The sequence below is a fragment of the Neomonachus schauinslandi genome, chromosome 8 (assembly GCF_002201575.2).
Source record: "Neomonachus schauinslandi chromosome 8, ASM220157v2, whole genome shotgun sequence".
NCBI lineage: Eukaryota > Metazoa > Chordata > Mammalia > Carnivora > Phocidae > Neomonachus > Neomonachus schauinslandi.
Genome location: NC_058410.1, coordinates 142,222,209 through 142,243,095, shown reverse-complemented (window position 1 = coordinate 142,243,095; position 20,887 = coordinate 142,222,209). Strand labels below are relative to the sequence as shown.

General features: G+C 48.0%; 1 protein-coding gene across 3 annotated transcripts in view; it reads left to right on the top strand.

The window, feature by feature from the left end:
* KIAA0319 (KIAA0319 ortholog) overlaps window positions 1-15,940 on the top strand; it is a 66,588-nt gene extending 50,648 nt beyond the window's left edge. For 2 of the 3 annotated variants that reach the window (XM_044917259.1, XM_044917258.1), the window contains 8 exons: window positions 1,791-1,942; window positions 3,754-3,892; window positions 4,447-4,606; window positions 7,794-7,936; window positions 10,057-10,179; window positions 11,570-11,660; window positions 13,842-13,933; window positions 15,159-15,940. In XM_044917259.1, coding sequence (XP_044773194.1) covers window positions 1,791-1,942; window positions 3,754-3,892; window positions 4,447-4,606; window positions 7,794-7,936; window positions 10,057-10,179; window positions 11,570-11,660; window positions 13,842-13,933; window positions 15,159-15,337 — 1,079 coding nt within the window. In that variant the 3' untranslated portion in view covers window positions 15,338-15,940. The remainder of the gene's footprint in view (window positions 1-1,790; window positions 1,943-3,753; window positions 3,893-4,446; window positions 4,607-7,793; window positions 7,937-10,056; window positions 10,180-11,569; window positions 11,661-13,841; window positions 13,934-15,158) is intronic. The other variant, XM_044917260.1, reaches the window with a different exon arrangement.
* Window positions 15,941-20,887: the final 4,947 nt, after the last annotated feature.

Below are 20,887 nucleotides of genomic sequence, written 5' to 3'. Positions count from 1 at the left end.
TGGGTGGGTGGGTGGATGGGTGGATGGAAGATCATGATGTGTTGAAGCACAGGGGTGTCCAAGAGCATGCTGGACAGACAAAGTCAGGTACTGTAGACCAGCCAGTGGTGGTTGTGCTGGGGAGTGGCTGAGCTTCTGCCTCAACCTGTGAAGGGTCATGTGTCAGGCCAAGGAGGCTGGGACTTCGTCTGCTGGCCAGGCGGGAGAGGCTGAAGCAGTTTTATCAGCAAAGTGACATGGATCTGGCTGTGTTCAGATGTTTTACTCTGGACGTTTTCAACCATATATAAAAGTGGAGAAAGTAGGCTCATCGGACCATTATGTCCCTGTCACCCAGCTTCAACAGCCAATAGCGGTTTGCCAGTCTTGTGTCTTCTAGCCATTCATATTTTCTTTTATTTTGGTTGGAGTATTTTAAAGCAAACCCTAGCACCACATCATTTTACCTGAGAGTTTGGGATTTTTAAAGCAGGTGATGGTTTGATGGGAGGAGAGGTCAGCAGCAGGGAGAGCAGGGGGGAAGTGATTGACTAGAAAGACATCTTAGAGCCTGACGTCTCAGGACTTGATGCCTCAGTGGTTCTGGAGGGAAGAAGGATGGTGGGTGTCCCGATGACTCAGGGACGGTGACTTCAGTGCATGGGTGGGTGGTGGTGCCATGCTCTGACCTCCGTGCAGAGAAGAGCAGCCCTGGGTTTGCAGCGGGTTGAGTTTGGACATAGCAGATTTGTGGCGATGGAGTGTCCGGAGAGTGCCCGGGGAGCGTCCTGACGGAGTTCAGGATTGCGGGGACGTAAGCATGGAAGGGGGTGGCTGCCTTAAGTCCAGCCTTGAAGCGAGAGAGGGTCTAGTAATCATTTCTCACAGAAGGACTTTGGGGCTTTCGCAGTCTTACTGCCCGCCTGTTTCTGTGGGTTCCCCCTCCCCCTTGGTCCACGGTGGAATTGAGCCTCCTTTACACCAGGTTCTCCCCACAAATCCCCCCTGAAAAGGCGAGTGGTGGACAATGTGGAAATGCTGCTAACGGTACAGGTGCCTCTGCTCTGACCTCTGAGGTGTTTTCTCAGGAGGAAAGGGGCTGGTGATTGGCGGGATGCCCATTGCTCCCTGGGATCAACATCTGGCTATGCTCACCCCATGACTTGCTTGACTTGTTTTTAAGGGGCATTTGCAAGGGGTCAAGGGTCAGGTAGGGTCCCAGAGCGCCACCTGAACACGCAGATTTCCCTCACAGCAGCCTCATCCGCACAGTGGGGCTGTGTCTTATTATGGTCTCCCCCTGCACCCCATTCTCCCGGCTCCTCCCTCCTGAGTCGATTTTATCAGAAACGGCTCTTAACGTTGTTCATGCATATTTAACACCCAGTTGGAGGAGTGAAGGCCTGATTGTTTTTGAGTCAAGTTTTGATTTACTTAAGCAAGATGTGGCCCTGGTAGAAATAAATATTTCTATGGCCAGAGAGTGTGGACCAGTACATAATGATTCAGAATATATTTTAAACTAAAATATTTTCACTTTCTGGACCCTGATAAGTAAGGTAATTTTTTCTCTTTTTCAAAAAGAGACTGTCGTGTTGTTAGAAATCTCCCCAGTGTACAGACCACCAGATTACAGCTACGCATAAACAGAGCTACAAGAACGTCTATATGTTACAGGTGGAAAACAGTGCCTCTCGGCTCTTAAATCTGCGTATGTGCAAGATGGAGCCATCGTGGATAGTCTACCGCACTCTTCTGCCCCCCGCGTTTCACATCCGTCTCTTTGCTTTCATCTTTGCTGTTTGACTTAGGAAATAACAGTCCTCCCAGAGCCCACGCCGGTGGCCGCCACGTGCTTGTGCTTCCCAATAACTGCGTTACTTTGGACGGTTCGAGGTCTACCGATGACCAAGGAGTTGTGTCCTACCTGTGGGTCCGGGACGGCCAGAGCCCAGCTGCTGGGGTGAGTGCTCCACGAGAGCCGTCCCGCTTACATCACGCCGAGTCAGTCTGCTCGGGCTCCTGTAAGGAAATACCACGGCCTGGGCGGCTTCCACGACAGACAGACGTGTCTCCCAGTTCTGGAGGCTGTGACGTCCAAGCTTAAGGCTCTGGATGATTTGGCTCCTGGTCAGAGCTCTCTGTTTGGCTGACAGGTGACTGCCTTCCCCACACAGCAGAGAGGGAGGGAGGGCTGGCTCTCTGTGGTCTCTTCTTCAAGCACATTAATCCTGTGGAATCAGGGCCCCACCCTTATGACCTCCTGGAACCCCTACCTCCCTCCCTACAGGCCCGATTTCAAACACAGTCAGTCACACTAGGGGCTAGGGCTTCAGCAGATGAAAGTGAAGGCCACACAGTTAAGTCCTTAGCAGCATTTCTATTATGACCTCATCTCCCTTTCCATGCTCCCCACTAAGGTGTTTATGCTTCTGGGTTTCCTCTGAGGCCCGGAGGCAGCAAGCTGCTCTTAGATTCAAGCAAAGGCTGAAGTCTTCCCGGACCAGACTTTGCACTGGGGTAGGAGACCACAGCTTGGGGGGAACTTTAAAGCCAAGTCTTCCCGTGGGAATCATTCTGCTCCTCAGCTTCCCCGCTGTTCCTCTTTGGGTCCAAGTGGTTTCTTTCCATTTCCTCCCATCCTGCCAAACAGGTCAGTTGGTCCAGGATCGCTGTTCCCATTCACAAGTACAGGAAGCGAGATGCAGAGATGGAAAATGACTTGGCCAAGGTCAACCAACTCATCCTTAATCAAACCAGGCAGACCCAAGTTTTTAGCTCCTGGCAGACGTTTCTCCCCATAGATCCCTCCACTTCTTAGGCTATACTTTTAGGTACATCTTCACTCCTGCTGTTGCTAAGGACTTGAGAGTTGCAGATATACTCTTGGACATGCACCAAAGAAGTGGTCATGTGGGGAGGGGGGAGGTGAGCAGCACCTGGGTGGCTCAGTCAGCCAAGCATCTGACTCTTGATTTCGGCTCAGGTCATGATCTCAGGGTTGTGAGATCGAGCCCCTTGTCGGGCTCCACGCTCAGCGGAGAGTCTGCTTCTCTGCCTCTCCCTCTGCCCCTCCCCCCAGCTTGTGCATGCACCCTCTCACCTTCTCTCTAATAAATACATAAATCTTAAAAAAAATAAAAAGTGGTCACAAGGAAGGAACTGAACATGCTTTATACTTGCTGAAGCACCTCTGGAATGAATACTCTTCAGCCAAAAGGTAGATTAGCTTCAAGGTATAGCGACTCTCTATTCAGAGCACTTGTTACCTTTGCTTACCACCCTCTTCTGTCACCAAGTGCAGAGCAGGGGTGTCTGAGATTCTTCTCTAATCCTTTGGAGCTTGGATCCCCGGGAGTGGAAATATTCTACTTGGGCTCTTGGGTCATTTGAGAAGGTAAATGTGATACATTAGAGACTATTGTAAAACTGTGTTTGAAAATAAGACCCAGAAACTCTCCAGAGGGGGTGCTTCACCCTCATTTCAACGGTTATCCCCTGTGTTGGATGAACTGAACAATTCGGTAATGGCTGGACAGCCCTTACTAAGTGCAGCCCATTAGTCCTGTCTGAGGAATCTGGGCGTCCTGGTGCTGTCTTTGGAAGAGCTGCTGAGGATTCCCCTCTCTTCAGCTAACCCACCAGTCCCTTCCTCTTCAGCCTGCCCCTTACAGTCATGCACACATTAGAAAGATGGGCCCCTGAGGTCTGGGATCAGCAGTGGGCCAGAAGTTGGGAACTGAGCATCGACTTAAGAATCGCGTTATTTTGCAGGATGTCATTGAGGGCTCCGACCGCAGCGCAGCCCTGCAGCTTACCAATCTGGTGGAGGGCGTCTACACGTTCCGCTTGCAAGTTGCTGATGGTCAGGGGGCCTCGGACACGGACACGGCCACCGTGGAAGTGCGGCCAGGTGCGCCTGGGCTAACGTGCTGGTCTGTGATATAGGCGGCCCGCTCTCGGACTCTTCGCAGTGGACGGGGTCCCCCCGGCTGGGGTGCCTCCCGTGGCTGGCTTCCGCTCCTGGCCAGAGCCACAGTGCAGCTTTCCTTCTCTTCACTGTGTATCCCCAGACAGACCCGGCCTCTCAGCTCATGACACGGAGTTGAATGTGGCAGCAGGAATCTTGTGTCCCTTCGGTGTTGCTGCCGGAAAGTGAAGCAGACGCATGAGCTTCAGGGTGGGAGCGCGGGGGAGCAGCTCCATTGAGGGGCCTCCAAGCCCCCCACGAAAACGGGGTGAGAGCGGCTCCCGCAGCTGAGGCTGAGGGAAGGGTGTACGGTGCCAAAATTTCAAGGTAGCCCAGAGGCTGTTTAGGTTCCCCTGGAGATCTCCCAGGAAAAGTCCTAAGTCCTGAGAAGTTACCCCGGGATCATTTTAAACTCTTTAAACCCTTGTGCGGGCCTTGCCCCTTATGTTGTCCAGCAGGATTTCAGAGCGGACATTCCGTGTGTTCTGGCTTCGCAGACCCTAGGAAGAGTGGACTGGTGGAGCTGACCCTGCAGGTGGGCGTGGGGCGGCTGACCGAGCAGCAGAAGGACACCCTCATGAGACACCTGGCGGCCCTGCTGAACGTGCCAGACTCAGACGTTAAGGTTCAGAAGATCCAGGCCCACTCGGACCTCAGGTGTGAGCTGCATACCTGTCCAGCAGGATCCTGTTTGTTCCCTTTGCGTGTTGTCTGGGTTTGCACACGCTTGTATCCCATCCATACATTCTTTTTCTCAAAGGGCAGCAGTAAGGACAACGTCATTCCAGGTCCCTCCTACAAGTCTCAGTAAATGTTTGTTGACTGAGAATGTTCCAGATGAAGGAGTTAGCAATCATCAGCCGGAACTGGTTGTTAGCTCTGCTATCTTCAGAGGTCGTGCAGATGGCCTGGGGCTGGCACAGAGGATGCGTCACAGCCAGACTTCATCCCTACCCCACATTCCCAGGGCTGAGGCTTCTCTCGGTGTGAGAGGAGCATCGATTACCATTGCTGTCTTCTGGGAGTGTAGGAGGCTAAACCTCTGGCCTTTATATAAGATTTATATATTTAATTGAGCTTTTGTTTTTGAATGCTTATCCAATCTATGAGTAGTAGGGTGGGTGGGAGAAGAGAAAGAGTATGGGAATGAAAATCTACCATTCACAGTAAATCCATTGGCCAGTTATTGTCAGCTACTCTGTTTAGGTTTTTTTTCCAGACAACTGAAGTTTACTTAGAAAAATACCAAGTTAAAAGAATTTTAATTATTTTTTCATAGAATTTTAATTACTTTTTCATAAATTTCATTATTTTTTCATTCTTTCAAAACAAATCACACATTTCCCTTACTTACAAAATATCAAACACTGAACAAGTCTGAAAATCAACAAAACCAAAGGCTATTTCTTTGAAAAATCAACAGAACTGATAAACCTTTAGCTAGACTGACCAAGAAAATAGAAGACTCAAATTAGTAAAATCAAGAATGAAAGGGGATATTCCTACCAACCATATAGAAATAAAAAGGATTATTCTTTGAGTAATTGTATGTCAACAAATTAGTTAACCTGGATGGAATGGACACAATCCTAGAAAGACACAACTATGCCATCTGACTCAAGAAGAAATTAAAATTTTTTACAGACCTATAGCAAGTGAAAAGATTAACTCAGTAATCAGTAACTTCCCACCAAGCCCAGGACCAGATGGCTTCACTGGTGAATTCTACCAAACCATTTAAAGATTTACCACCGCTTCCACAAGTTCTTCCAAAACAGAGAAGTGGAGGGAACACTTTCCAACTCATTCTAGGAGGCCAGTTTTTACTCTGATATTAAAGCCAGACAGAGGGGCACCTGGGTGGCTCAGTCGGTTAAGTGTCTGCCTTCAGCTCAGGTCATGATCCCAGGGTCCTGGGATTGAACCCCATGTAGGGCTCCCTGCTCAGCAGGGAGTCTGCTTCTCCCCCTCCCTCTGCCCCCTCCCCTGCTCGTACTCTCTCTCTCTACTCAAGTAAATAAAATCTTTAAAAAAAATAAAACTAAAAATAAAACCAGAGACATTCGCAAGAAAACTACTGACCAATGTCCCTTATGAATATAGAAGCAGAAATCCTCAACGAAATACTTTGAAACTGCATCCAGCAACATATTAAAAGAAGTAGACACCCTAGCCAAAGTGGGATTTATCCCAGGCATGCAGGGTAGGTCAATCAATAAATGTAATAAACCCTATTAATAAAGGACAAAAACCATATGATCATCTTAGTAGGCACAGAAAAAAAGCATTTGATGAAATCCAACAGCCTTTCATGATAAAAACACTTGTAGGCTGAGTTGTGGCCCCTCAAAAGATACATTTACATCCTAACCCCTACTACCTGTGTGACCTAATTTGGAAACAGGATCTCTGCAGATGGAAATAGTTGAGATAAGGTTAAACTGCCGTAGGGTGGACCCTTCATCCAGGGTGATTGTGTCCCTGTAAGAAGAGAAGAGACTCAGAGACAGACACACAGGGAGATCACCAGGTGACAGTGGATTGATGGGTCTCCAAGCACGCCCACTGTGGAGAGCTGCAAGAAGGTGTGGGGCATGGTTTCCTCTAACACCTTCAGAGACAGGATGGCCTGACAACACCTTGATTTTGAGCTTATAGCTTATGGAACCGTAGGAGAATAAATTTCCATTGTTATAAGCCACCCAGTTTATGGTACTTTTAATGGCAACCTTGAAAACGAATACAGATTTGAATAGAAATGTCTCCAGAGAAGACATACAAATGGCTAATCAGCACATGAAAAGGTGCTCAACGTCATTAGCTATTGGGAAATGCAAAGCAAAATCCTTTTGAGATACCACTTCACACCCGCTAGGTTGGCTGTAATCCAGAAGACGGACCATAACAAGCGTTGGCGAGGACATGGAAGGATTGGAACACTCTGCATTTCTGGTGGGAATGTACAGGGGTGCAGCCAGTGTGGAATTAGTTCCTCAGAATGCTGGACGTAGTTTCCAGACGACCCAGTGATTCCACTCCGAGATACATACCCAAGAGAAACGATAAATGTGTGTCCACACAGAAACATGCACACGAAGATTTATACGTTCAGCCAAAAGTGGATACAATCTAAACGTCAGCAGTTGATGAATGGATAAACTCAATGAGCAATGTCCATACGATGGAATGTGGTTTGGCAGTAAAAGGGAAGGAATTTGTGGTAGACAGTGGGACGTGGATAAACTTGGGACACATCATGCAAAGAGGAAGAAGCGGGACAGAATGCCTCGTGTATTCATTTGTATCAGACATACCGTCAAATCAGGAGAGATGGAAGGTGGATGAGTTGTTGCCAGGGGCTGAAGAGAGGAGGGGATGAAGAAGAGTCACTCCCTAATGGGCACAGGGTTCCTTGAGGTGATGACAATGTTCTGGAGTCAGATGATGGCGACGGTTACACAGTGTAGTGAATATACTAAAAGCCGCTGAGTGATACGATTTAGAAGGGTGAATTCCAGTGGAAGTAAATTATATCTCAATAAACAGATAAAAGTAAGGACATCTCCCCGGCACGGCTGAGTCTGTTTGCACACATACGCATATTGCTCCTCTTAATCTAAAGGTCTGTCTGTCATCAGGTGAATAGATAGCTCTGGGGCTGAAGAGCCTTTATTTGTGACTAGAAACGGATCAGTTCCTTGGCCCACGAGATACGTCCCCGTGTCCTTGCCAAACCACCCAGCTGGGGCAGTCAAAACCCTCCCAGGTCAGACGGCCGGTGCGGACGTGGCATGTCGGTCACTGCCTGACCGCGTGGCTGTCCTCCCTCTTGTCTGCTCTGCAGCACCGTGATTGTGTTTTATGTCCAGAGTGGGCCGCCTTTCGAGGTTCTCAAAGCTGCCGACGTGGTCCACAGTTTGCACAGGCAGCTCTCAAAGGAGAAGGCCGATTCCTTGCTCTTCAAAGTCTTGAGGATCGACACAGCAGGTATGTCTTCTATGGGAATATTCCTTCTTTTAGGGTCCAAGTAATAGAAATATTTGCTGTCTATTCAGAATTGGATGGCACTGAGCAAAACATCCCATCAAATTAGATGCACTGAGAATCTCATAGAAACCCAAATACCCATTGAGGTTAAAGTGACAGATTTCTTGGACAAGGTGATCTAAGATGTGTTTGCAGTCTGACAGGACAGTAGTGAGGTCACATAGTCTTTTGGGACTGACTGGGCATGAAGTCCAGTATTTGTCTAATTAGAAATTAAATATTGAACTTAATTCCTCCAAGAATATGCCTATAGGTTGATTCCTCTGGGAATATTCTTAAAAAAATCAGACTCAGCCTTGCCAGTCAGGGCCAAGTTTTACTGGCATGGAAAGAGGAGTGAGGTGTGATGATTTTCACATTTAGCGTCCAGAGACTTGGTTCGCGTTTATGTTTACAGTGGGCTTCCTCCAGCATGTTTACCACCTGCTCTTTGCCTCTGAGGGAAGCAAGAGAAACAGTAGTCCTGGGTCAGTTTTTTTAAAACTATACTCCAGATAATGGTCATTGTCAGAAATTTCATATTTAAGCTGTTGGCACAGTTTTTTTTTTTTTTTAAGATTTTATTTATTTATTTGAGAGAGAGAATGAGAGAGAGCACATGAGAGGGGGGAGGGTCAGAGGGAGAAACAGACTCCCCGCCGAGCAGGGAGCCCGACGCGGGACTCGATCCCGGGACTCCAGGATCATGACCTGAGCCGAAAGCAGTCGCTTAACCAACTGAGCCACCCAGGCGCCCCGTCGGCACAGTTTTAAAGACAAGTGTTCTGGGCTGGAAAAGCTTATGTTCGTGTAGTTTTTTCCCTGGGCGTCACGGTGTTGTGACAGTGGGGTTTCCTGGACTCCTGGAAAGGCAGGGTAGCTTCCAGGTGCCTCCCACTGGACCCTCGTCCTGGCGCCTCGCATGCTGCCCCGTCCTGGCACCAGACTGACTCACGGGTGTGCTCGGAAATGTGGTCTTGGTCCAAGTTCTCTGTCTCTACCTTATGAGGAACATGATCCCTCATGATGAAGTAAGTGGCCATTCCAACAGGCGCCGAGGAGTGTGAGCGTCGGGAGGGACATGGCAGTGTCGGGTGGACGGTTTAGCATGTTTCAGAGAGATGTCTGTCCACAGCTGATGTCCTCAACGTGCACTAACTTAAATCTTTTTTAAAGATTTTATTTATTTATTTGACAGAGAGACAGAGCCAGAGAGCACAAGCGGAGGGAATGGCAGAGGAGAGGGAGAAGCAGGCTCTGCACTGAGCAGTGAGCCCGACGCGGGGCTTGATCCCAGATCCCTGGGATCTTGACCTGAGCCGAAGGCAGATGCTGAACCATCTGAGCCACCCAGGCGCCCCACTAACTTAAATCTTTTAATAATCCCCTTTTTTCTAGCTACAAAAGTAATGTCTTATTTATCATAGGAAATTTGGAATATCTAGAAAGGCAAAAAAAAAAAAAAAAACAATCCTCTAGATTCTTGAGCCTAGAATCCCCGCCCTCCAAACTTAACTTTCGTTAATATTCTGATGTATTTCCTTCCAGTTCCTCCCTCTCTGGAAACATGTGATACAATCAGGATAATTCGATAAATATTTTTAATCTGCTTTTTAAGTGCAAATCATATTATCATTTTTTTTCGAATCTTTTACGATTTCTCTCTCAATAGAGGATATTTATGGCTGCATTGTCCTCCATCCTGGATACGTTCAACCAGTCCTCCACTCAAGGACTTTAGGTTGATTTTAAATAATGCTGTAATTGTAGACAAATCTTCGTGCATATCCCCAGTTATTTTCACTGGATAAATTCTTAGAATGTATCTCTCTTAGGCCAGAGGGTACTACGTGTTGGCTACATTTTTAAGGCTTTTGTTACCCGGTGTGGATTGGCTTTTTTCTCCCGTTTGCTTCCTGATGAGAGAGACCCCCTGGGCCCCCTGCATGCCGTAAGAGGCTCTGACTCAGCAAGATGCGTCCATCGGGGTCCAAGCTAATGAAAATCCACTGCGGGCGGCAGCCAGGCTCCGCCCTCCTGCCGGCCGCCACACCGGCCTCAGCCGCACCCCCTCTTCGCAGGCTGCCTTCTGCAGTGCTCTGGCCACGGTCACTGCGACCCCGTCACGAAGCGCTGTGTGTGCTCCCGGCTGTGGATGGAGAACCTGATACAGCGTTACATCCGGGATGGGGAGAGCAACTGCGGTGAGTCTGGGGCTGGGGGTGCGCCTGTGGGCGAGGAGCGTGGGGACACACCGTTTTTGAAATACCAGAGATACCCGCCCCAGCCCCATTCTGCTGCTGTAAACATTCGCCCTCTCCTTGCCTGAAGCCAAGGCGCAGTGAGTTAAGATCCTCCCCCACCCCCTGCCATCAATGGGGACGGACGTGCCTAGGCTTTTCCGCAAACCTTCCTGATAAGGAGACCCACTTGGGCAGAGCAGAGTTGGCTAATCACCGCCCGCATTGCTGAGAGAGTTGCTTTGTGCCCCTTGGGCCATTTTTGGGGTGCACCTGCCTTGGCTCGGGCTCAGTTGGCCTTCTGGTGACGTGTTTCCTGGTGTGGACCTGCTGGACGCAGATGAACGGGAGAGTCTGGCCCACTCCTCCTGGATGTCTGCTGGGCAGGCACCAAGAATGGGAGCCACCTTCTCAGCTAGCCCAGCTCGTGCCCCGACATCTCCTCTGGGGAGGAATCTATTTTAATGCCAGTCTATTTCCAAGAGCAATTTTGTTGCCTTGGGGATCCAGATGCACGTATTTGGCCGAGAAATTTGAAAATAACCAGCCCTTGGGTCATTATTCCAAAGAGCATATATAACATTTACTAGGGTTAAACCTATGTCTTTGGGCCCTTGGTTTCTCTGTCCCGAATTGCTGTTGCAAAGCTTTTTATACTGGATTTGTGCAAGGATGTGGAAGGAATACAGATCAGGTGGTTTCTGAATTACTGTCTGGCTCTCGGAAGTGTGTATGTGTCATAGGAAGCCATATAGATATTTTATTTGCCTTATTAAAGACTAAGCCAGAACTATTTTGGTGGGGAGGGTTGTGTTTCTTGTGATTATGGAAGGAATATTGTGATGTGTCATACATGGGTGTTCACAGAATTACTTCTTTTTTTATTTTTAAGATTTTTTTTTTTTTAATTTAACAGAGATAGCATAAGTAGGCAGAGTGGCAGACAGAGGGAGAGGGAGAAACAGGCTTCCCGCAGAGCAGGGAGCCCCGATGCTGGGCTCAATCCCAGGACCCTGGGATCATGACCTGAGCCGAAGGCAGACGCTTAACAACTGAGGCACCTAGGCGCCCCTCACAGCATTACTTCTTAATTAATTTGGTTTTGATAATTCTGTCCTTAAGTCAGCATGAAATATACCCCATGAGGTCCCTGAACCAATTGCACCGAAGTTGGGTACCTTTAAGTTGTTCTTGATTTATTTGCATTTACCGTGTTTATGCTCTGCTCAGCCCGATGAGGCCGTAGGTGGCCTTTGCTTGTAAGAACTCAGAAACACTCATTGTGAGTCACTGAAATAAAGTTGTTTTGCGAACAGCGTGTAACCGTGTCCCCTCTGGCTTTCTTGTTTCCCAGAGTGGAGTATATTCTACGTGACGGCGTTGGCTCTCACTGTCCTCGTGCTGATCGGGGGCTCGCCCTGGCTTTGCATCTACTGCTGCAAGAGGTACCCCGCCTGCTCGTTTATTTACTTGGAATAAAGACACGTCATGAAATGGAACTCGATAGCTGTAGTAGCTTTAGCTTGGGTTTCTTAAGCTGCTGAACCATTTGACAGTCACTTTTATATGAAGACAAACTAGACTTTAAAAGTCCTTTATGGGGACGCCTGGCTGACTCAGTCGATGGAGCATGCGACTCTTGATCTCAGGGTCTTGAGTTCAAGACCAATGTTCCGAGTGGGGCCTACTTAAAAAAAAAAAAAATCCTCTATATTGTACTCCCACCCCACCCCACCCCACCCCCCGCAAGGCACATGTGCCCAGATACATGGAATAATACCAGAGGCGGCTTTTTCTTTCTTTTTTTTTTTTTTTTAAGATTTTTTTTATTTTTTTGACAGAGAGATAGAGAGCACAAGTAGGCAGAGAAGCAGGCAGAGGGAGAGGGAGAAGCAGGCTCCCCGCAGAGCAGGGAGCCCCATGCGGGACTCGATCCCAGAACCCTGGGATCATGACCTGAGCCGAAGGCAGCCGCTTAACTGACTGAGCCACCCAGGCGCCCGAGGCGGCTTTTTCTTATGCAGCTTTCCTCTTCCCTAGGAGGCTCAGTGATTCTGTATCAAATCTAATGTTATTTTCTATCAGTCTCACCTTCCCTTTACTAAGACACTCCTGGAATGGCCTCATTGATCAGCCCTCACAGGAAGGAGTTCCAGAAACATTCTGATGCAAATTTAGATTTTGATTCTTTTGTGTGAAGCAACAATGGAATCTGTCTCAATCCTATTGAATAAATGCAAAACCTTAATCCAGGCCATGCAGTCACCAAAGAGAAGTTTTGCTTTCGGTGTTTTCCCTCTTCCTTCTTCGGTGGAGCTGACTTCGAGAAGCCCGTGAGCTGCCTCGTTGTCTCAATCTTCCAGAACTCTGTGCCCAGCCCTCTGTGAGGAGATTTGTAGGGACAGTGATTTCTCGAGTCCTTAGAAGACCGTGTCGGTGACCCACTATCGACACAAAACACTAAATACTCTCCAAAGAAGACACAATAAAAAAAACTAATGTGTACGGTAATTAATAGTTATTTTTTGAAACTGCTCACATTATCTTGGTTTTATTTGTGACTCCTTTCCCAATAGTGAGGCTGGTGAAGGGGGGGCACAGGTCCTCAGAGGCCTAAATCCCAGTAAACTTTCCCAGAGCCATTTGGGACCATGGGCACCCTGCTGTGCTTGGCTGTAAAAATTCTGCAAAAAATAAAAATAAATGAAAATTTAAAAAAAAATACACATTCTGCAGTTTTGTGGCATATATATCAAGCAGATGATGGTGATGATGAAGAAAGTGGTTGACTGTGACCTTTTTAAGTATTAAGAAGTAATATGAAATATTCGCCATTGTGACGGATGGCTCTCCGTGCTTTATATATATTATTCAGTCCTCCCACCAACCGTATAAAAAGGGACTGTTTTTACTTCCATTTTACAGGTGGGAACTTGGAGTCACAGAAATATCAAAAAATTGTCTCAGAGTCACCCAGCTAGTAAGCACTGAATCAGGCTTTAGAGGCCCATGCTCTAAGTCCCCACCCTGTCCGGAAACTGAATGCTCTGGGACTGTCCTCAGCATAACCTTCCCGTGGCTTTGATGTGTGTTTTCACATAATCCTCGGCAGCTTAGGATGATGCACAAAGGACCAGTTTTTCATGCGTTGTGAAAAATGAAATCCTGGGCTGTTGCCAATTAATTTTGGGAATCTGTTATATTTCTGTTTGTTTGTTTGTTTTTCCTGGTTGCTAATTTATATCATCTTTGCATCTTTGGACCTTCTAGGCAGTGTAGGTTCAGGGGGGAAATGTGTGCGTCCAGGTTTTTCTGAGTAAAGAAGTACCCGTGGGGAAGCTCGCTGTGCCAGCACTCGGGTACTCAGAGGGTGGCTCCCAAGGGCCCTGGCCGAGAGCCTGCGGTTAGGTGGGTGCTGGGGGGGTGGCCGCCCTGCTCCTGTGTTTGTTCAGGATGCACGCTGTGCCTCAGCCCCACCGAACCCAGCCCTGGCTCTGTACGCACATCATCCCTACACGTGCCGACCCTTCCATTCTAAAGGCAAACCATTTCCTTTAGCGTTTTAATTCCTGGCTCCCGGTTCCCTCTCTAAGAACCTGAGTTGGGCTTTTCGTTGTTCCTCTCAGACGAAAAAGGACTAAAATAAGGAAGAAAACCAAGTATACCATCCTGGATAACATGGACGACCAGGAGAGAATGGAGCTGAGGCCCAAGTATGGTAAGGTGGTCTGCAAGATGCTTGCCTGGTGCTTGAAAGGATCGGATCCGGGGGTTTGCCTGAGTGTTCCCTTGGGTGAAGGGGGAGCGACAGGCTGCAGCCAGCAATTTAATTGGGAAGGAAGAGTGAGTCTGAGCTTGTGGGAGGGAAAACCTACACCAATCCCAAGGATATGCGACGGGGAGGCATCGTTGTATTCTAAATTTCATGAAATTTTGGGGACGCACTTTGAGGCCTTAACGGCTGAGAGATATGAAATGCCTCTTATCAGCTGAGCCCCCCCTTTGCCCCCACTGCAGGCAAAGACCGCTTTTCAAACAGGTTTGCCTCTGGCACAGCTGGGCTGTCGGGCGTGCGGCCCCGCTCCACCCCAGCGCCCCTCTGAGCGCTGCGCCCCGCAGGCCTGCTCCCCGACAGCATTTCCCTTAGCTGACGATCCATATGCAGGCGAACATGAAGCTTTGACAGAGCCGGCGAGGGCCCGTGGTGGGTAGGGCCGGGCCACCTGCTTCTCTCAGTGTTTCTGGTGCCTCTCTGCGCACTCCATGCACTCCCCGGTCCTCCTGTCCAAATCCCTGCCTGTATGAAATATCGCTGAAGCAATGCTGGCCGATCGGTGTGTGCTTATCCGTTCTTGATTCCTGTAAGATTGATTTTTCAACATTTCTTGCCTGTTTTGAACCATCTTCTCATGAGTCTTTGTCTTAAGCCCTTAGCTAGACACTGTAAATTCTCTGAGAGCAGGGATCGCATCTTATACCGCATCTCTTAGTTTGACCAGCAGCAATCACATATTCTACCAAAAATATTTTGATTGAACAAATCGTAAGACCGTAACAGCTTTCACTTCGTGCTTACTGAGCGCTAACTCCTGGGCATCAGCTTCACCTGCACTGTTTTACGGAGTGCTCACCATAAACCCGTGGAGTACGGGCTCGGTCATCTCCCAGTATTAATGGTTTTGGAGCCTGAAAGCCCAGAGAGGTTAGGCATCTTGTCCAGCATCACACAGCTAGCTAGTAAGTGTCAAAGCTTGGGTTCAAGCTCAGGGGTGACTCCAAAGCCCCTGTTGCTGCTCACCAGGGCCCCCAACCCCTGCTCTGTTGTGAGTGATGCTCTGAAGGTGCAGAGAACACCACTGGGTACATGGGACCTACAACCAGAAAGACAGCTGAGAGCGAAAAAGGCCGTTTCCCCCAAGATGCATCTGTCTGCTTTTCCCTAGGTATTAAACACCGAAGCACAGAGCACAACTCCAGCCTGATGGTGTCCGAGTCTGAGTTTGACAGTGATCAGGACACAATCTTCAGCCGAGAGAGGATGGAGAGAGGGAATCCAAAAGTTGCTATGAATGGTTCCCTCAGAAACGGAGCTTCCTTCAGCTATTGCGCAAAGGACAGATAATGGAGCAGTTTGTAAACTCGAAGGCTACCCACAGGAATCGCTGAATCCAGGACCAGTTAATGGGAGTTAAAACACAGAACTAACTCTTGTTAGAATAGTGCATTAATGTCCTTTCACACGGGCTGGATGTGTGTCCCTGTATTTAAAAGATCTGTTTTCTTGGGGTGTTGGAGACATGAAACAAAACAGAAACGTTGCTCTTTTAAACAGAGATGCTTGCTAACAGGGATACAGGTTGGGTCAGGTACTAGGTATACACGTAGAAGAGTTTCGTGTTTCGTAGGTGGCACAGTATTTATATTACCTATGTGGAAATAAAGACTACCCCTGTGTCTATCCACAGACCTTTAGGTAAGTTAAACACGCATTTAAAGAGGGCTGATTTCTCTTTGGAGCTGCGATTGCCTTTGAGGACGACGTTCCGAACATGGTTTTTCTGGTAGGACCCACACAGTCACATGGCTGCGTATATTACAGTAGCTTACTTGAGGTGTGGGTTGTCTTCTGTGTGGCAAGTTTTCTGTGCTGACTGAGACCCCCGTACAGAGCAAGCCCCCCAGTATGTTTATTCCTTGCTGTGGCCAGCCACCATTTGCCCTCCGTTGACAGCAGCTCCTGGGAATCTGAGAGCTGAATAAGAATCATCTGATGAGGACCAGAGGCATAGAAAGGGACGTTGGGGCATAATGACCTGTAGGTTGAAAGTTGAAGGTCACATGGTAACATTCTTTGCCTTTTCTTTCTCCTAGAAAAGCTACCTTGAAGCCTCTCCTAGCCCCAGTGTATGTTAAACGCGATAGAAGTGATTATTAACCGATGGAACATGTATTGAGTATGTCCATAGGCATGTATTTAGATTGCCATAGATAGGAATAATGACTCAGCAACTTTGTCTATATTCTCAAACTCAGAAATGTAGTCCATCTTAATTAGGATGGGATGCTCATGATAATTGGCCCCTACAGATACTTTCCATGATAATAAATTGACATAGACATTCACTTCATAGGTTTAAAAAAATATATTAAATCTTTTTTTTTTTTTTAAGATTTTATTTATTTATTTGACAGAGAGAGAGAGCGAGAGCAGAAACACAAGCAGGGGGAGTGGGAGAGGGAGAAGCAGACTTCCCGCCGAGCAGGGAGCCCGATGCGGGGCTCGATCCCAGGACCCTGAGATCATGACCTGAGCTGAAGGCAGACGCTTAACGACTGAGCCACCCAGGCGCCCCTTAAATCATTTTTTTTTTTTTAAAGATTTTATTTATTTATTTGAGAGAGCGAGAATGAGAGAGAGTACATGAGAGGGGGGAGGGTCAGAGAGAGAAGCAGGCTCCTCGCCGAGCAGGGAGCCCGATGCGCGACTCGATCCCGGGACTCCAGGATCATGACCTGAGCCGAAGGCAGTCGCTTAACCAACTGAGCCACCCAGGCGCCCTAAATCATTTTTTTTTAACCAAATAAATCTCATTTTAAATATATGGGGGGGGAACCCATCCCCAACCACAGAGCACCCCAGAGCAGACCTGGAGTGAACTATAGCCTGAGGAGGTGGCTGGCCCCTGTTGGTTCTCCATCCATAGTCCTGAGGCTGGTGACCTGGGAGGCGCCCTTGGCATTCTTTGGAAAGATTAGAATAGAGGTGGGGCCCATCACAGATAGAATCAGTGTTGTGGCCTCAGGCGTGAACACACCTAAACAGGATCCTGGTGCACAAGTTTCTGTGAAACTAGGATTGCTTTACCATGATTAAGTGGAAAAGCAAGAGGATCAGGTTTAAACCATCAGGACGGAACAAGGGAGAAAATAGTTGCTGTGGGTCCCTGAACAAAATTAAGCTTGCAGATGCTTTTGTTCTCTCTGGTCATACTCATCCTCATGAGATCATCTTGTTTTCAATTTTTGTACTTTCTGGGGAACCGCAGAACTAAAAAGTATTTAAGACTGTAATTTTATTTTTAAAAAATAATTTCTTTGCTTATGCCTCCACTTTCTGTATTACTAGTCAGTTCAGTCTATCTGTGATGTTAGAAGGAAGATGTGATGGTTTCTACACCAGTATTTATCTTCATAAACTTAATCCCTCACATACCTAGTGAACAGAGTTGTTTGTCTACAACCAGAAATTTCCAGCTTCGAGGAATGCAGAATAGGAGGTGGATAGCGTGCAGTGAAGAAGAGTGAACGTTTAAGTGCTTTATGTGCATAATATATGTTTTATATATACCCCACTGGTCCTTACAGTCAGCCTGGAAAAGGAGATACTATTCTCATGTGGCAGAGAACGACCTGGAGTCCTAGAGAGGTTAAGCAACTTGTGCAAGGTCACAGCCCAAGAGTTCTAGATCTGCGAACGGAATGCAAATTTTTTAAGCTGTGAAGCCCATGCTTTCCACCCTCCTCCCTTACTATACAGAGAACTGCCACCCTCAGCTGTTGGACAGCAGATTCTGGCTGGCCTTTTGGACCATTGTCCCTGGGACCCAGGGGACTTCCTTCAGACGATGGAGAGAACACAGGACGCAGAGAAGCCTCCCTCGTCCCTCCTGCGGGATCACACCCTGCGGCAGCGCTCTGGTTTCGAGTGCTGCTTCCGCCTCCCCTGGCCTCCCTTCCCCCACGGGTGCACCTTGACCTCAGGTGCACCAGGAGGCGGTCTGCCCTGGGTACCCCGTGGACCCCAGGCGGGGCGGGGCGGAGCTCGGGGTGAGGAAGAACCGCCTCCTGCCCGCCACCCGGGCAGAAGAAGCTCCCCCAGGGCCAGGGGAGGGAAGGTTCTCCAGCTGCTTGACGGAGAAGCCCGCCCATGAGGCCCTTCAGTCAGTGCAAGGGGATGTGACCTGGGTACTGAGGCCAGTCGCGGAAGAATGCAGCCGAAAGGCGGCGCGGGAGGCGCCCCAGCCTGGGGGCGGGGGGTCCCGGCCGCCCCGGCCGCCCTGCGCTATTTCCCAGGTCTGACCAGCTCTTATTTGTGGGACCACGTATGAGACATGGCCAGTCTAAATCAAGGTGCCTGTATTTCCGTCGGAGCAGGGGAGTCCTTCCCGCTTCGCGCGAGGGCCTTCCCTGGGGTGGGAGTGGGCAAGCTGGCCTGACCTGTTTTGTGCGGCCCGAGAGCCCGCGGTTGTTTTCACGTTTCCAAATGGTTGGGGAAATCGTGAGGCTGTGGGGAGACTTCAGTGGAGTTGGGATTTCAGTGTGTGCACCGAGACAGCCGTGATGGAAGGCGCGCCCCTCGCTCCTGCTTGGAGGACGGCAGAGGAGCGGTGTGCAGGGCCGTCCCAACCCCAAATACCCGCTTCCTGGCCCTTCTCAGAACCATGTGCCCAGCCCCACAGCCCCGCACTTCTACCGTCTCTCTGCCCCTCCCCGTCGCATGCCCTCTCTCTCTCTCCAAAATAAAGAAAGAAATCTTTAAAAACCAAACAAAAGTAGTCATTCCAACAGGGGCACAGGCGGGGACTAGCAGTGTTCTGTTTCTTGCTCTGGGTGCTGGTCACAGGGTGTGCTCAGCTTGTGAAGATTCAGCAAGTTGTTCACTTCTGTACTCTTTTTGGCATGCATGTTACATTGAATGAAATTTAAAAAAATTTTTTTTTTAATTTAAATTCAATTTAGTTAACATAGACTATTATTAGTTGCAGGGGTAGAATCTAGCGATTCATCAGTTGCATATAACACCCAGTGCTCATTACATCATGTGTCCTCCTTCATGCCCATCACCCAAGAATAAGAGACCTCGCCAAGTGATTTTACTTCCAAAGCTGAGTATAAAGGGCTAGCAGGAGGGATTTCTTTGGTGGTGGTGGATACAGTTACAGTTACAGGTGGACACACAGTTACAGATACAATTCTGTATCTTGATTGTGGCAGTGATTACACAAACCTTCCTACCAATGGGATTAAGTTGGATAACACACACATTCACATAAATGAGTGTACAAGAAACTGGGGAAACTGCCAGAAGGTCTGTATTAACAGTATGATACTTACGTCAGTTCCCTGATACTATGTAAGATGGTAACCACGGGGGGAAAATGGGTGGGAGGTATGGCAGAATGTACCACTTTTGCAACCTCCCATGAGTTTATAATTACTTCAAAATAAAAAGTTGAAAGATGTGGAGGGGAAATAGCCAGATTCGTGATTAACAGTGAAATCCTAAAAGTTCTTCCATTAAAGTCAGCAACAACAACAACCAGCATTTCTCCAACTAAACAGTCTCCCTTTTTGAGATGAGTTTAGGGAATGGCCAAATTTCCTGCATTTGAAGCCTACTTAGTATTATCACCTCTGTCCCAAGGTGACGAGCCCAGAATTGCAGGCTTGAGTCTTAGCACAACCGGAAGAAAGCACACAGTCTTACCTAATCTGACACAACACCTGCAAACACGTCCATGTCCCCTGAATCACCAGGACGGGGGATTGTTCGCGGCCTACACTGTGGCGAGTCCTTCCTAGTTAGCTGATAAAATGGATGGATGGTAAGTAAATCTTCAGACTGCCAATTTCCAAACCCATTTCCATTCATTTATAAATAGCACATGCAAAGAGAATATGCTGGTAGCCTTTCAACACTCTTAGATGAAGCAGGGCCTATTTTTCCAGAAAGTTTTGCCAGACTTCATCAATGAAAACCATACTGATTTGCTTTTTAATTTGCTGCGGGCTAAAATAGAAGCTGTAGCATTTACATTTACTGATAGAGAATGGAAGAAATAGGAAGAAGATGAAAGTAACACTTGCTTTTAAGCAGACGCCTAGGCCAAGGATGTAAAGAACTCTCCAAACTGAGAGGTAAATGGGTAATTTCTCCTGGTAATAAAGTAATTTTAAAAATTAAAAGCAGGTTCAGTGGAACACTAAGCATTGTCCACACATAGCAGGCCTTCCTGGGTTCTCTGATTCCCGCATTCCCGTTCTCTGATGCCCTTGAGGCATTTTCTGACCCTGTACCATTGTAGAGAAGAGTGGTGCAAAATGCAAATTCTGGCGTCTTGGGAGTCTGACTGACTTCCCTCCCACGTGTGGAAGAAGCTAGTGTTCTTCCATTTGCACATTCATTTCAAGGTTTCTCATCCATATAAAATTTGTGGGAGTTTTTGGCTTATTCTTTCAACTGGTTATAATACCCTTACCAGCTTCCTCATTAATGAGTTAAATAAAATACCATATGTTCATTTTTAATTTTTTAAATTTAATTGACAGCGTGAGGGGGAACACAAGCAGGGGGAGTGGGAGAGGGAGAAGCAGGCTTCCGGCCAAGCAGGGAGCCTGATGTGGGACTCGATCCCAGAACCCTGGGATCATGACCCGAGCCAAAGGCAGTCGCTTAACCAAATGAGCCACCCAGGCTCCCCCGTATGTTCATTTTTTAAAAAACCAAAGCAGGGGAAAAGAAATGCATGAACTCAGTGGAATAAACAAAGGGAGGCACATATCCAGTGGCACTGCTCTTTCTCCCGATGAAAAACTTACTTCTGTTCAATGTCAGATTCAATGAGGCCACATGAAATTTCTTAAAAAGTAATGAGCACTGGGTGAAAATACA